Here is a 16,487-nt window from a genome sequence, read left to right as displayed (position 1 = left end):
TAGTCCACGTCGACTTGACTTTCACCTAAATAGTCGACTTTAAAAAATGCGAAGTTGTTCAACCTCTAGTATAGACTGATGGAACAAAGCCCTGGTCTATCAGATTGCTAGAAAAGGGAAAGTGTGAACAGAAAAAGACACAGTTTATGACTCAGGGCACCTCATCTGTCAGCCATGATGGTGCTTCCGTTATGACTGCCAGCAGAAGTGCCACAGCAGCATTTATTGACGATTTCACTGCTGATTAAAGCAAGATGAATGCAAGTCTGTTTGCTTTGATTCAACCAGATGCAGCAAAAGTCACTGCGCGGCATTATATCATTGAGGAAGACAGCAATCCTGAACATGCAGCTAATACAACCAAAGAGCTTTTCAGATTAAATAGTGGAATATTCTTGACCTATGGGATCACCAGATCTGCATTCATCATCCTAAAGAACAGAATAAGGCAGACAACCCCCACAATGAGTAATAGTTAAAGCTGACTGCAGTCAAAACCTGGGGGAAGTTCACCAGGGGGGTGCAGGTGTCTGCTGATATCTGTGGATTGATCATTGCCTGTCAACCTTCTTTAATAAAAATTTAAATATGATCATTTAGTTTAACGTCATGTGCATCTAAAAAAAAAAATCACAGGCCACTAAAATTAAAGTTGCATATCTCCTGCACATGTCATTCAAAATAGATGTAAACCAACTCGAATGTAAAGGTGAACAAAGGTGAGGCCTGGCACTTTAATCTAGGCCCATTATTATATTTTAATAGAATGTCCTGAAGCACAGGGCACATGTCTGATCACTCGACAATGTCACCACCAAATCCAACCAATATTTCTCATGTGCAATTTCAAGAAGAATAGGACTATTTGATGAAGAGTCATTGTTTTGCACTCCATTTGAAATCATGGTCTGAAGAAGGAATCGCTCTCAGCCCCTCTCATCACAGTTTCATCAAGAAACAAATACACCCCGACACTCTGAAAGACTGCACTTTTCAACACATTAGCCTTTCATGCTGCATATGTGGGTATGCAATATGGGCTCTATTCAAATATTGTATTTTATTTGGTCGTCTCAAGTGCTTTGTTTTAATGTGTGTCTGCAAGCAAAGTCATGCTGGGGTTTCACGCTATGTCATCACCGTAGTGTAAACTGTGATAAATCAAGATGACAAAGAAGGAAAAAAAGGAAAATAAAGAGTGGTAGAGAATGAAAGATGAGAGGAAATATACAAAATATTGCCACAAACAGAAGAAGGGAGCACGATATTAAGAGGAAATATCTTGTCCACTTTCAATGCGACCTCTTCAAAACAAAAAAATACCAATCAAATGAAATTGCAGATTACAAAGGGTATTGCGAGTGGGAAAAAGGGGGAAAAGAGGGAGAAGAGAGAGGCTAGAATCGCACTATTGAAACACAAGGAGCTAGATTGCAGCCATACACGGAGTCTTTCTTCATCCCCTCCTTGAACGCTTCAAAACAAAGAAGTACTCGAAGGTGAAATGACAGAAGCTGCCACGTTAATAGGCATTGTAGCTGTCTTTGATTATCCTCTCATCTATCCAATCTCCCCTCCTGAAATTCAATTTGCCTTGACATTGCTGGATAAATGGTGAGAAAATGTCAAAACCCTATCGATGATAAATATTTCAAAAGCTCAACCTAGAGGGGGAATTAGGATGGAGCGGAGTATTTGTTCCCCCTAGTATTGCCAACGGGTTCTATTCTATTACGTTTTAGTTCTGTAGGCTACGAAATAGCTTATTGATCATCCAATCATTTCTCATCTTATGTCTTATTAAATTGTCTTTCAGATCATTGGTATTCATTATGTTTACTTTATTGCTAGTGCAATATTTCACTTCCTTCATGCTCCATTTGCTGCATTTTCATTTGGCTAAGCCCTGCCTCCCACCCTATACTTCATTCCCATTGTGCCTCTAAAAAAACACATCCCACTTTCTTCTGTCTGCACTCCATCCTAGTGTTCTTTAGCTAATGAACAGTAGAACTCCTGCGCCATAATAATTAAACTGCATGTAATTTGTAGTAATTGAATGTGGGTGTGGAAACGAGGAGATGAGATGTACTGGAGATTGGAGTGGTTGCGCGGCATTAATGCACAAGTCTGCCTGCCCTCTGAGGGATGAGAGAGGGGTTTTATTGGTGATTTGAGTTAATTTCCTACAGAGCAGAAGGAGAGTGAACTGGATAGGGTCGGATGAAGAATTGAGTGAAGGGCTAAGAATAGGGCAAGACAACGAGGATGAGGGAGAATGTGATGGTGAAGATGATGGAAAAGCGTCGAGTGAGCGTCAGTGAGCTCTTGTTGGCCTAGAGTTTCCAGTGTGTCCCTCACCACTGGCAGTAGTCAAACCCGTGTCATCGCCTTTTCTGCCAGTTCAGCATATTGGATCGGCTGCTTATTTAATCGCTCTAATTGGCTGTGCAGCTTCGAGAACCAGTGCATGAGAAGAAAAATGCAAGTGACCAAAATAAAAGTTCATGAGCCATACAGAAGGCTTTTCTGTTTGAAATCAAGATAAGATAAGATATCCCACAGTGGGGATATTTGCAGTGTTATAGCAGCAGTAGTTTAAGGACAGTGCACAAGATCTTAAATAAAAATAAACATTAAATAAATACAAAAATAGCTAATTAAATGCAATTGTAGCTCTGCATATGTGGTCTGTTGGGAGTAGCAGACCACATACCATTATTCAAATACTACATTATTCTAATATATTCAAATATTTTCACAATGACACGTTCATCTAGAATGACTTAACTGATCCAGTTTACCTGAACAGTTAATTCCATTCACGCAGATGCAGAACGTATGTGCCAGCTGGCTCTTAGCTGTAGTCCAGATACAGGACATGAGGTGATGTTACAGTCACCCTTCGTACATGGTATTTCTTTGATGTGGGTTTTAGAAGATCAAGTGGTGCATAAATGACCAAAAGAGAGGGGAAATGGAGGAGAATGTGGAGGTAAGCATCAGTTCTAAGAGTAAGCACCGCTGGAGATTGTTCTGTGTGTATTTCATTAGTGCACAGTTTTAGTTTGTGCAGGTTAAGCTGAGGTGCCGAGACAATCTGCAGGGATGATGTCATCCGAAGACAAATCCTGGAGCTGACAGTGAATAATAGAAAACAGGAAGGAGACCATGACTGTACTCGTGGTGTTACTGTGAGTCACAGCTGGAGGCCCTGCATTCTGATGAGTCTCGGTGGAATGGAACATTTCAAGAAAAACACTTATGAGCCCGCTAAGTTATTAAGCACTGCTAAAACAGCTCATATTAATCTACTGTGTGATGTGTTAGTGTGAGTCTTAATGCTCTTATAGCTATTGGCTCCAAGGTGTGAAATAATGTCGACATTCATTTCCTGTGTGGATTTTCGTGTTTAGCTTTGAGTATTTGCCAGAGTGGTGTATGCGTGTGTGCAAAATGACATTGGTCTCGAGTTAATTTAGCTGTGTCAACTCCTTTCCAGCGGACCCTTCTGTCAGCATTCATCAAACCACAAATGGTTTTCTTCTCATGAATATGCAAACACCCCCGCAATCAACACACTACCCCGTTCTGGCACACATAACGGCTCATGCACGCAGATTTACGGTATGTGGGCATGAACATGTGTGAAGGGAAGCTGTTTGCATCTAGGTGCAATCAGATCTGATAAGCCACTCATCATGAAAGAAACACTCACATGCACGGCACGTATTGTACACAGACAAACACAAATGATTGGCTGACTCACCGTAGGAAGGATTATAGTTCAGAGCTGTCTCACAAAGCCACCACATATCAAATGATAAAGGGTTTGATTCAAGACAGTTTCATTTTCAAAGACGGAGCTTGATCTTGCTTGAGATGTCGAGGTGGGGGGACGTTTTCACAACCAGGTCTACTCCACGTCAATATTAATTTCTCACTTCTTTCAGCTACGTTTTTCTGTATCTGATTTCATAGGATCTTGCTGTCGTTGATTAGTCACAGACTGTCATCATTAATTGTTTGACATACTTTCAATTTGTGATTCCAAATCTTGTTATAATGGATATTTCTCTGTCATAAGAGAATTGTGATTCTGCTTAATAAGGTTAGGTTGCAAAAAGTCAGAGTAATTCTCTTGCCATGTCTATGACTTCTGTCCTTTCATCAAACATAAACACTCCCATACGAACACCTCAGGGCACGATCACACTCTTTTAATGGAAGGACAGCCACCGCTTTTTTTCTCACCCAGCCCAGCCTTTAGGAGCCTGTTTTTGTTGCGGCATGTGGCAGAATAATATATTGATTATATGTCACTGTATAAAATTAATTTGTTCACTAGTTTTTCTCCATTCATTCAAATGTGACAAAAGTATAATCATCACCATCCTACGTGTGGCCATTCATAAACCAGTTCATGTCAGTGGGGATGTGACGGTAGGATATGCAGATACAGTGGGTCATATAAACTTTTTAGGGTGTTCACCTAAATGCAATGTGATACTATAAGTAACAAGATAAAATGTACACAAAAAGTGATCTTTTGTTGAGAGCTTGATTGGGCCTTTCAAATGGGAAAAAAAGCTTTTAGACTGAACATAGATCTCTCAGAATAACTGCAACCATTTTGGAGATATTATCAACAAGGACAAACTCAATTCTGAGGCCAAAAGCACAATGCTTAAAATCTAATAAAATTTTGAAAAGATATTGTGTTTGAACATTGCCTAGACTACAGCAAACGGGTATGACCAGTTGAAGTCTCCACAAACTTCATCTGGTCCAAAACGCTGCAGCTCACATCATCACCTGAACTCCCTCCATGGACCACACCACCCTAGTTCTTCAGCAGCTCCACTGGTTTCCAATAAAATCCCACATTGAATACAAGATCCTGCTACTTACCTTCAAGGCCCTTCATAACCAAGCTCCATCATATCTATCTGAACTCCTCCAGTTATACACACCCTCATGTACTCTCTGATTCTCCTCAGCCACCCATCTCACTGCACCACCTGCTTTGAAAGGCGCCCGCAAATAAAATGGATTATTATTATTAAGAGTGAATGCAACAGCACCTGTTGTTCACAGATGCTTTATACGATGTGAAAACCTTCATCTTCGGTTCATTAAATCCCAGCTGCTGTCTGGATACAGCTGAACACGTTTGTTGACACATTTGCACCCTCGAATCTGAAAGGTGTCACGCAACCAGTCACCGGCTTTACCTTCATTGTAACCACAGACTGCTACAAAGCAAAGTCATTCTACCCTACGCAGATCAGGCTGTTACACTATGACTCAGAGATCTGGTGTTTACCTGAGAGATGTCAGGTAACATTAGTTTGACAGTCATGCATGTGGCATGTTGTTGCCTAACCTTCAATGTTCACCTTTGTAAAAGTAGCACTTCATGTTTTATCCTTGAAAAGCATTATGATTCAAAAAGCCTTCTTTCCCATTTTATGGTATAATGTGACCATTTATGTTGTGAGATACAGTAGAGATACAACTGAAATCCAAATCAGATTGATTCAGTCATATGATTGCCTCCATCAGCATTTATTGTTATATATTACTATCGTTATTGTGCCAGTATTATATATAAGCTCACACCATCTGCCTCTGGCTGCAGATATGAAGTGCTTTGTATGTGGGTTGTGCTGTTCAGCACCATTCAGATAATATAATTTCCTGGGGAGGCCATTTTCCATTTGTTGGCTTGTTGTTGTTGTCGTGCATCACTGTGATTGGCACAGCTATTTTAAAAAGATAATACCACAGATGCGACTGGCTCAGAGTAAATTTATTAACCACGGTACCATCCAATTTATGTTCCCCTTCAGCAGCTCTTTTAGCACTTTGTGCAGCACACGAACCAAAACAGCAGATGGGTTTGGCGATACGCTTGTTATTGCACTACAATGGGTCCCTTAGTCTTGTACCCTGTTCCCACTAAAATCATATCTATCAAATATTTTAAATATGGATTTAGAGACACATTAAAACAGGTTATTAATTCCTTTCGCTCTGTCACAAGATGCGTTCGCCTTTATATTTTCTATTTCTTGTGAGTAATAGTCAACGTCATAAATATGCCAGAAAACTGTGTTAGTAAACAGTAGGGCATGTAGGCTGATGAGTCAAGAGTAGGGCTTGAACAAGATGGAGAGGCCGCTGAAGCTCAGATAGCAATGATTCACAGAAATTACAGGAAGAGGTGACGAGCCTTTGACATGTGTCATATTATTGCACTGAAAAAGAGACAAAAATGGACATGTCCATCTGGATGTCATGTTTCCATCACTGCCAATTAGAGCTGGAGCTAATAAATACCCATGATGACTACTGCAGAGTAATTTGACCTGGGAATAAATGGCAATCTGTCCAACTGAGGACTAAAGCCAAATGTTGTTTTTTGGGAGAAAGGGGTGACAGACATATCTGCTCTACAAATATACTCACCAAACACGCCTCCTGCCTTCTTTCATGTGGCACCCTACTGTGTTGAGACTGGAGTCCCCTCTTTTTTGACAGGACAGCTGACACAGACAAATACTGCACTCAGTCTGGGAAAAAACGTGTTATATTTTTTTGTGACATCAAACAATTTGTTGGAGGCAAGTCGGTTATGCTTTATTTTGTGACCGTTTCAGACAGATGAGGCTATTTCATGAGCTAATTTCAAAAATGCATGCATATACACCGATCAGACATAACATTATGACCACCTTCCTAATATTGTGTAGGTCTCCCTTGTGCCTCCAAAACAGTTGTGACTCTTCAGAGAATGGACATGGGCCTTCTGAGGGTGTCCTGTGGTGTCTGGCAACAGAATGTTGTTAGTGGGGGCCTTTGGGTCCTATGGGTTGAGAGGAGGGGCCTCTGTGGATCATCCCACAGATACTTGATCAGTTTGGGATCTAGTGAATTTGGAGGCCAGGTCAACACCTTGTGCTGTTCTTCATGTTTTTTGAGTTTTTCCTAAAACGTTTTTGTGCTGCCATCAAGGAGTGTCTAGGAGGCTGGGTGGGTGGTACATGTCTGAATGCCAGGTCCAAAAGTTTCCCAGCAGAACACTGTATTGTCACAAGATGGTCAATGTTATTTACATCTCCTGTCAGTGGTTATAATGCTATGCCTGATGTGTACATAGTCGGTCATGTTCTGTGACTTAATGTATCAGTAAGTCACAGAATACATCCTATGCAGCATTCTGTAAGATCTTCTTAATGGAGCTGCATCCAGCTGGAAAATTTAATTTCCAGTCACCACCGGTAATTGTCCCCACTGTCAAGATTCAACTGTTACTGTACACTGTTAAATGGGGGGAAAGACATACACAAAAAATCTTCCTCTCAGTTTTCAGTAGTACATTTAGAGACACTAACAAGGATTCTGTTCATGCTCCATGCATTTCAGGTCCTCAGGAGAAATGTGATGTGCTGTGACACTAAATATTCAGCCCAATATAGCGGACAAAGCAGGGTTTTTGTGGTGTGTGTGTGTGTGTGTGAGCGGATTTATTTTATCCATGCTGGTGGGAGAATTCAAAGATGACATGAAATAGAGTATGCCACAAGCTTCGTCCTCTCAGCTCGCCAATTTTGCTCTCATTGAATCTCAAGTGTGTGTTTATCTCACACAAACACAAACAGGTAGTCATTCAGACCGTACTTAGGCAGATTCATTACTGAAGAACTAAAGAGGACTTTTGTTTGATCTTTTAAGAGAGCTTATTCATTCATGTGTATTAAATAACTTAGAGCATAAATCCAATTATGCCAAATATTGGGTCACTGGGTGCCAATTTAGCTAGTACACTGTTTACTACACCATTTTTAATATACTGCTAACTACAAATAACTTGTTGTGGCATGCCGTGGTTTGGATCATTTGCTGGAAATTTGAGATCAGTCGGCTGTGTTCTGGAGTTCTCTGTGAGCTACTTTTTTGCCTTTGAGTGTTAAACGTTGGGATTGCGTGATTTAGCACGACAAACAAATGTTATTCCATTTTGTACCCCCACAAAGACATATCACTACACTTGTTGCAAAAGCTCATTGGGTCTCATTTTATCACCCGTTTGACTTTTTAGCGTACTTTATTGAAATAAACACCTCCACTTTATGTTGCAACCTTCGAGCAGGGTCATAGCACATGGTAAGGCACCTCCTTTTACATCCAGTTTATAAAAGTCAAATCATTATTATAAGCTGCTGCAAGAAGGACTTTACAGTCAGTAGGGAGTTTAAATAGTTTACAGACCTTAAGAGAATGTAGAGCTCAGTACAAATGGTAACTACTTAGGTTTTAATGTTGTTTGTAGTCCATTGTTGATCCTTCTCATATTGCTCATTGCTGTTAGCCGTTCTTTCTAGGTGCTATTGTGTCTTTCTCCCGTTTTTTGGGTCCACAGCCCTTTGTGTAACTGATCACTGGTGTAATGTTTTCCCTTATCCTTCATACACAGTATCTGGGATCTGCCCTTCATTACTGTATATTACACCAGTGAGGTTTGGATGAGGTTTCATTTGATGAACAGTAATTTCTATGAAACGGTATCATTTATTCTAAGTAAGCTACAGGGATAGTGTTACTTGTCCTGCATATTGTTACTTTTTTTTTTTTTTTTTTTTGTCAAAGTAGAAACTCTTTTTGCAAAAAGACTTTTCAAGGCAGTTCAGCTTAGATTTTCATGTTTGGTCATTTTGTCATCTGTGGGAGTGCAGCTGCTGTGACCACATCCTGACGCAAAGATTCATCAGGAAACAGACTCACAGAGAGCAATTAGCCCCCTGACTCGAAATGACATTTTATACATTAGACCATGGGAACATGAGAAAGATCTATTCATTAACTCTTTTTTCATCCCTTATACCCGTAGGCTCTGTTGAATAATTCACACTTAATTCCCACACTATACAGTATGCTGCCCTGCTAAACATCCTTGTAATTTGTAGCTGTTAACACTCACTGATGGTATTGTAAAATAGCCTGTTGTTTTGTTGATATTTTCTAATTTTACATGCACATGTAGCATTTCATTAATATCCAATAACAAAGGGAATTTTAAAATAATTCATAGTACCAAATCTAGCTTGGTTTTAGCAAACCAAACTCTCTGTTTGTGGGCTGGGTCTAAATGCATTTCCTGAAACTCTGCCAGTAGTATAATTTTTGGGCTAATCACTGAATATACAAGCCCCGTAATGAATTCTCACTTCCATTACACAGCCTTCCCTTCTGTTTACTTGACCCTTAATATGGCTATCATCAATTATCAGCCAATCACAGAAATGTCACCAGAGCGACCACCAGCAAACTCTGACACAGCAATCCATCACAGACAAAGGACATGACACTGTCAGTCTCGGATGAATACAGCCGTCGTAGTGGTGATAACTCACTGAACTTAAGATTCCTCCTGCTGATGGTAGAAATCCAGGCAGACAATGACCTTGCACCAGAGCTCTTAGGCTCTGGTGCCCATTGGCTATAATTGCTTGTCAAGCAGCAGACATGAGACTTTGACAGAGTAGCCAGACAGTGTAATCCAGGTGTTTGCGGCGTCAGTATGTTTCCTACTAAACACTCTGATGGGAGGCTAGAAGAATACACTCTGACCTTTTTGTTCACATACAAAGTAGTTCGTTGGTCGGCCATCACTTTGTAGCTGACAGCAGGTCACTAGTGGATGTTCCACACAATTTATATTTCACATCCCAAATGTTTGCTAGTGATACAACAAGGGCTTAAAAATGTTGCCAGTGTATGGGCGATTTACCTCCGTCCATACACCGTCTCCCATCTATATTTAAGAAGAAAATACTGTCAGTGCTGCTGCTGAGGAAAATGTTTGGGGGAACTTTATGTTTATGTCAACTGTGTCAGTTGTTCCAACTGGTCAACATCTCAGTCCTGTCACCTCAAAGCAAACTCATTATGATAAACTACACAAAAAGTGAGGGTTGCGTGAGTTTTGTGTATGAATGATTTTATTGTTTGAAAAACAAAGTTGTTCCACATGTTAAGATTTGTAGTTCTTTATGTTTACTGGAAATGTTAAATACCTCCCACTACACCTGTTTTGTCCTTTTATAGTTATAATATGTGATTTGATGTCTCCTTTGTTTTCTGAATTACTTATTATGATAAACTGAAGAAGAAAACAAAAGTATAAACTGTGAAGCTCTCCTCTTAAAATTGAACCTTGATCAGAAGAAATAACCACATGGCTGTTCATTCTGTTTCTTTTCAGGGCTGCTCTGTTCTTAAAGCCCTCGAAAGTAATGCCATAGACATATATAGTACAGATTAATTCTGCAAAGACCTTCAATAAAAAGGCTTTCCATGTCTCCAGCCTTCAGTCACCTTCCTAGTTCTGGGCCATTATATCTCAATTCACTCTGACCGTGGCAGTGTCTGTGTAATTATCCTAATGAGGTCTGGTGCACCTTTTAATGCAGTCAAAGTATATCTTACCTCGCTCCTCGCTGTCTCCACTCTCCTCTGTGTATGTGCTCATTAGTATTATGACTCACTTTTCAACACTGATGGCCAGTGTATTCGTCTTTTCACAAACATACCTATGTGCACAGCCGCTCCATTCAATTGCCCCTCTGCAGGTGAAATAAATAAATTGGCCTTTGCAAAGGCTGAGAAACAGGCAAGAAGGAGAGACACAGAGCTCCTCTGAGCAATTAGTTCCTGGCATTTCTCATTCTCATATCATCATACCGGAGAGTATCAAAGGATATAAAGATAAGTCCACATTCAAACACCAGACTCTAGAGTGTGCGGGTGTCTGGCCTGAACAAAACCCAGTTTATGACAAGAGAACAGAATACAGCCCTGAGCAATCTTCACTGCTGTAGGCAGAGAAGAGATCAAGCTGCAGATATAGAGGTTAAAGACTGAGTAAATCAAACTGTTGGCTTTTAGATGAAGAATAAGACAACGGCACAAGTAAGCAGAAGCTGCTCTAATGAAACTAAAGTCGTATTATGGTACTGATGGACTTTCTGTCACAGAAAATGGTACTACTTTAGAAATCATAATGTCAGGTAAATGTTAGGCAGACAAAGCCTCTTAAATGCCATTTGCAAAGTAGCATTTTATACACATAAAAGGAAGGCAAATGCTTTAGAAGTTTTAATCTAGACTGCATACTAGCAATTTGGTTTCGGCATAACAGATGCAAGAAACAAGAACAACTACAGTCCCTGACAAAAGTCTTGTCACTTATCCATTTTGTAGAAACAACAGTTTATAACCTGACTTTTAATTAATCCATTGGTTTTAGAAATGGCTCATATGAAAGCTAAAACCCTCCCAAATTATGTTTGATATGCTAAAATAAATTTGCTTCACTGAAGAAAGATTGATCATTTAATGAACACAGAAAGGTCAGATTTTGGCAAGACAAAAGTTTTGTCGCCTTCAGAAAGTAATGTGAAAATTGAACAAATCATTTACTTCAAATACAAAAATATGATGCATAACATCAGTGAATGAAGTACTGGTGCTGTGAGATCCATATTTAATATCTTGTATGACTTCCATGAGCTTGAAGGACTGCATCCATGCGGTTCGACAATGATTCATACAATTTATTGATGAAGTCATCAGGAATAGCAAAGAAAGCAGTCTTACATGCCTCCCAGAGTTCATCAAGATGCTTTGGTTTCGTCTTCCATGCTTCCTCTTTCATTCTTCCCCAGACATGCTCAATGATGTTCATGTCTGGTGACTGGGCTGGCCAGTCCTGGAGCACCTTGATCTTCTTCGCCTTGAGGAACTTTGATTTAGAGATGGAAGTATGCGATGGAGCACCATCCTGCTGCAAAATTTGACCCCTTTTATGGTTGGGAATGTAAGAGGTAGCTAATACTTCTTGATATTTTACACTATTGATATTGCCTTCCACCCTGCAAATCTCTCGCACACCCCCATACTGGATGTAACCCCAGACCATGATTTTTCCGCCACCAAATTTAACTGTTTTCTGGGTGAATCTCGGATCCATGCGAGCTCCAGTAGGTCTCCTGCAATATTTGCGGCGGCTGTGATGTAATTCAACCGAAGATTCATCTGAGAAATCCACCTTCTGCCACTTTTCCAGCGTCCATCCTTTTAGCAGGCTGTGGGCCTTGGCAAATGCCACACGTTTTTTTAATTGCCTTTTGTTTAGTGCTGGTTTCTGGGCCATTTCGAGACAGGATTCTACAAACTGTTCTGGTTGACACGGGGACTTGAGGTGACCAGGCCTGGTGGAGCTCTGCTGCAGTGGAAAAGGGGCTGGCCTTGGATTTTCGAGCCAACAAACGGTCCTCCCGAGCAGTTGTCTTGCGGGGTCTGCCGGACCTGGGCTTGTCGAAAACATCTCCAGTCTCTTCAAATCTTTTTCTTATTCTTTGAGGCTGTAATCTAGGATTGGGTGCATCATATGACAATCGACAAGACTTTTGTCTTTGCAAAAACTGACTCAGTGGGCTTTACCAAGCTGTGAACGTTAGAATGCTTTTCAGCAGTTTTGTTTGGCACCAAAACATTATTTCAAAAGCTGTTGGGATTGTAATTAGCCATTGCTTGTAAAACAAATTGATAATACATATATTTGAGGGGCACTTAGGGTCAACTTGTACCCAAGCGACAAGACTTTTGTCTTGCCAAAATCTGACCTTTCTGTGTTCATTAAATGATCAATCTTTCTTCAGTGAAGCAAATTTATTTTAGCATATCAAACATAATTTGGGAGGGTTTTAGCTTTCATATGAGCCATTTCTAAAACCAATGGATTAATTAAAAGTCAGGTTATAAACTGTTGTTTCTACAAAATGGATAAGTGACAAGACTTTTGTCAGGGACTGTATATGCTGGATAAGAAAATGCAGTTTAGATAAAAGAATAAATATACACAATACATCATTAAAAAATACATTCAGCTGTTATGATAAGGGAATTCAAAACTTTTTACGTTATTGCATTTGATGATTGTAACAAATGAGTATTTGTAATGATTATTTTAGTAGTCTGAAGCGTGAGCCTGAAGGTAGAGCTGTGAACTCTGGATACAGAGGGTGATCACTGCCTGAGAGCACAGAGCTCAATATAGAACATGGGTGTCAAACAGATCAGACAGCCGTTGTTTGTTTCCTGTGATGTTTTCACAGAGTGTGTTTTTACATTTCATACTGAGTGTTTAAAATTCAGTCTTAAAGTTTGTCTTACCTCTTCCTGCTGGAGCACTACCTATGACAAACACCACAGAGTTATTGAGATGCTGTACTGCAGAACTACTAAAAGTATTGTTAATGATTTCCATATAAACCCAGTAAAGAAGAGTGATTTGCTTTTAAATAGATATTTAATTTTAGAGGAGTGGCCTATGTTCTGAGGTGGCAGAAGCCGACAGACACCACATAAGTGTTTTCTCATAAGACTGTAGTATACTTATGGAGCAGAGCAGAAGAGACTTTTGATCTTCATTGCAGTGAAGTGCATAGAGACACTTGTCCAAAAGAAGAAGTCAGCCCAAATCAACTGCAATATGCTGAGACAGAAGAGCTACAGGCTTTGTGAAGAATAGAATATGATATTGTCATTGCAAACAGTACAATAAACCTTAAAGTATAAAAAAAGTGTAAAATACATACAAATAATTACATTATGTATTGTGCCATTGTCACAGAGTATGTCCATGAAAGATTCTGAACTTGCACAGTGATAAAATAACAACATAAGGAATAATCTATGACTAAACGTGCATACTGTTTTTCCATATCTTTGTCTCCACTTAGTGTTGGGAGGTGTGGAGTCTCGCGGCGTGCTGAGGAAGATCAGTGACATGTTGGAGGTGATTCTGAAGAGGATGGACAGTCTGTCCAAACTGGACAACTCCTCCAGCACTGACGCAAGGCGCCTGGATGAGCTCAGCTCTGCTATCAACAGGTACTTCTGTGTTAGCTGGTTATATTAGTCACTTCTTCCCACAGTTCTTCAAAATAAGAGTCACTCAGGTTTGGCAGAATTACTTGCAAATGGTGTATGAACAGTGATAGTTATTGCATAATATTTGTTGTAGTAAATCTCTGTTCTTATCATTGTAACTATCTTATATTATTTTGACATGATTTTTGAAATTTAACTGAAATTTAAAAAGAGGCAAAACTGTTACACTTTTATTATATTATTAAGGTAATATAGTATAGTATGCATACTATGGCTGTGATTGTTTAGGCATTACTCTTTCCCCTTATAAATGAAAAATCTAACTCTGAACATAGACTAATGCAACCTTTAATGACCACAAGTTAATCTCAGGACTATATAGCTGGTAGAGCATTTTATCCCTCTCACCGTCACTTGTGGAAATCGGTGCCTACTATATCTCAAATTCACTGCTTCAAACATGAAAACTTGAATGACCTTGCTACTACTGCTTTTATCAAACCGCTTCTCTCGTTGCCCCGTTAGCCCCGAACACATCCAATTTGTCTTGTCTGTCTTTTCTAACTTTCATTTTTAAACAGCCCGACTAAACTCAGCAGGAATGATGTGATACACTCTGACAGAAATCCCCTCACTTCCTCAAACCTTGTTAAATGATCCTGGATAAGCGCTCAGGTTTAGATCTGCACAGAGGCACTAGAGCGGAAGGATGGAGCGATTAATACGGTCTGACGTTGGTGTTAACTGCAATCAATGTCTAGTAATGGGCTGCTTAATGTGGAGGAAGCTGTTCTGCTCTTAGACCATTACTGAAAAGAGCCCTGCTAAGAGTGGAACTGTCTGTTATGAAGGACTTAAACCAGGAGGGTACATTCATGTATTACTCTATTGAAGGATTGTTTTAGGTGTGGATAGTTTACTATTTGATTTTTTTGTTTGTTTGTTTTGTTTTTTACATATGGACAGTATATAGTTTAAGATCTCTAAATTAACGGAAAGTAATTATTATTATTTACTTATTTATAAGTAATATTGCCTAATAATACTCTTGCATGTTGTGGTGAGTTCATGTTATGTTAGACAAAGAGTAGAGATGTGAAGGATCTCCATGGTTGTAGTGTGCTAGTGTTTGCACTTCTAATATTTAATATGTAATTTGTATGAATTCGCCTTACTGCTTAAATAATTTTATTTTTATTTTTGTAAATAAAGTGTTTAAGATTAAAATAGCATGATAATAGGTTTGAGTTAGGGTGCCTGACTGGCAAAGGGGGGTAATGCACACAGCCAACATTGCAGAGAGCCAGGCTTAATCCCCAGCAGCAGTGGTTTGGCTCAGCTAGGTGTCCCCATCACACACAACTGGCATTCAACCCAACAGCCATATTTCTAGCAGACACTACAATGCCAGTTTGGTTACTTAAAAGCTAAGGTCCATATCCATTAAATGCCTTTTTTATTTATTGTTTGTATGTATTCCCCCTAATGAAAATAAATCAAAATGACTGGATAATATAGTAGACGAATAAACTCTGAAAGGAGAATTTGTTATATTTAATTTGTAACTATTTCAGAACATAAGCATTGCTGCGGCCAGACTGATTCTCTTCACCATTATAACTGACTAATAAAAGATTTAAAAAAAATGACAAATTGATTAATGATTAGATGGTAGTAGAAGATGAAGTCACTGACTTATACACAATCCTACAATACAGCTTTATGGTGCTTTCATACCTAGTTCATATTTTCATAACCGTGAGCGTGACCAGGTCGGTTTGTTTGAGCTGCTTTAAACACAGAAATCGCATTTTGTTCTGGAACAAATCAACCTAGCTGAGCCTGGTGGGAGGGGGTATTCCCAGTCCAGTTGCAAAATCTCTAACAGACCGGTTCATTTGTAGTATGAACACACGTTACCCCCAGACAGTTCAGACCACTATTTATGAGCTTGTATTTATATATCCAAGCAGTTTGTGTGATGTGGAATAGATGGCTGTATGCCTACAAAACGTTTCTTTGGAGCGCTCTGGCAGCAGCATGCCATCTCAGCATGGATGCTTGATCAAACTGAACTAAACACTGGCACTGGTATGAACAGAACAGCAATAAATACCAGTGCACACACTCGCTCCATTTCCAATGGGATTATTTCCTGATTTCCTGCAAAATGACGTCCAAACACAAAACTGTTACACGTGCGTAGTGTTAAGCGCGTGTCAGAACTTTGTCTCAATTGCCCTGTGAACATAAAACGAACCATTTTCTTAATTACTCCCTGAATCAAAACAAAATATGCAGTAGGTGTGAGTGCACCCTCAGTTTATTCCCTATTGGTTTGCTTAGTTTACTTTCACATTCCCTGGATTTTGTCTGTTGCAACTTAGAAAAGTCGTGACTTACAAAAATTACTTTTTACAACATTTTGGCTTGTATTTGCACAAACAGGTGTCGCGATGAGCAGTGAACATCAAAAACCAAACAGAAATTGACACATGAACATCTGCAGCAAGCTTCTTGCTTTAATC

The 16,487-nt window shown here is 39.6% G+C and overlaps 1 protein-coding gene across 1 annotated transcript in view; it reads left to right on the top strand.

The window, feature by feature from the left end:
* The window catches only part of LOC311508634 (alpha-1,6-mannosylglycoprotein 6-beta-N-acetylglucosaminyltransferase B-like), a 110,458-nt gene that overhangs the window by 27,160 nt on the left and 66,811 nt on the right, over positions 1-16,487 (top strand). The window contains exon 3 of the mRNA XM_084573493.1: positions 13,809-13,959. Within this exon, the coding sequence (XP_084429619.1) occupies positions 13,809-13,959 (151 nt within the window). The remainder of the gene's footprint in view (positions 1-13,808; positions 13,960-16,487) is intronic.

This window comes from Chelon labrosus, assembly GCF_963514085.1.
Source record: "Chelon labrosus genome assembly, chromosome: 2".
Classification (NCBI taxonomy): domain Eukaryota; kingdom Metazoa; phylum Chordata; class Actinopteri; order Mugiliformes; family Mugilidae; genus Chelon; species Chelon labrosus.
This window is presented reverse-complemented; position numbering and strand designations above follow the sequence as displayed.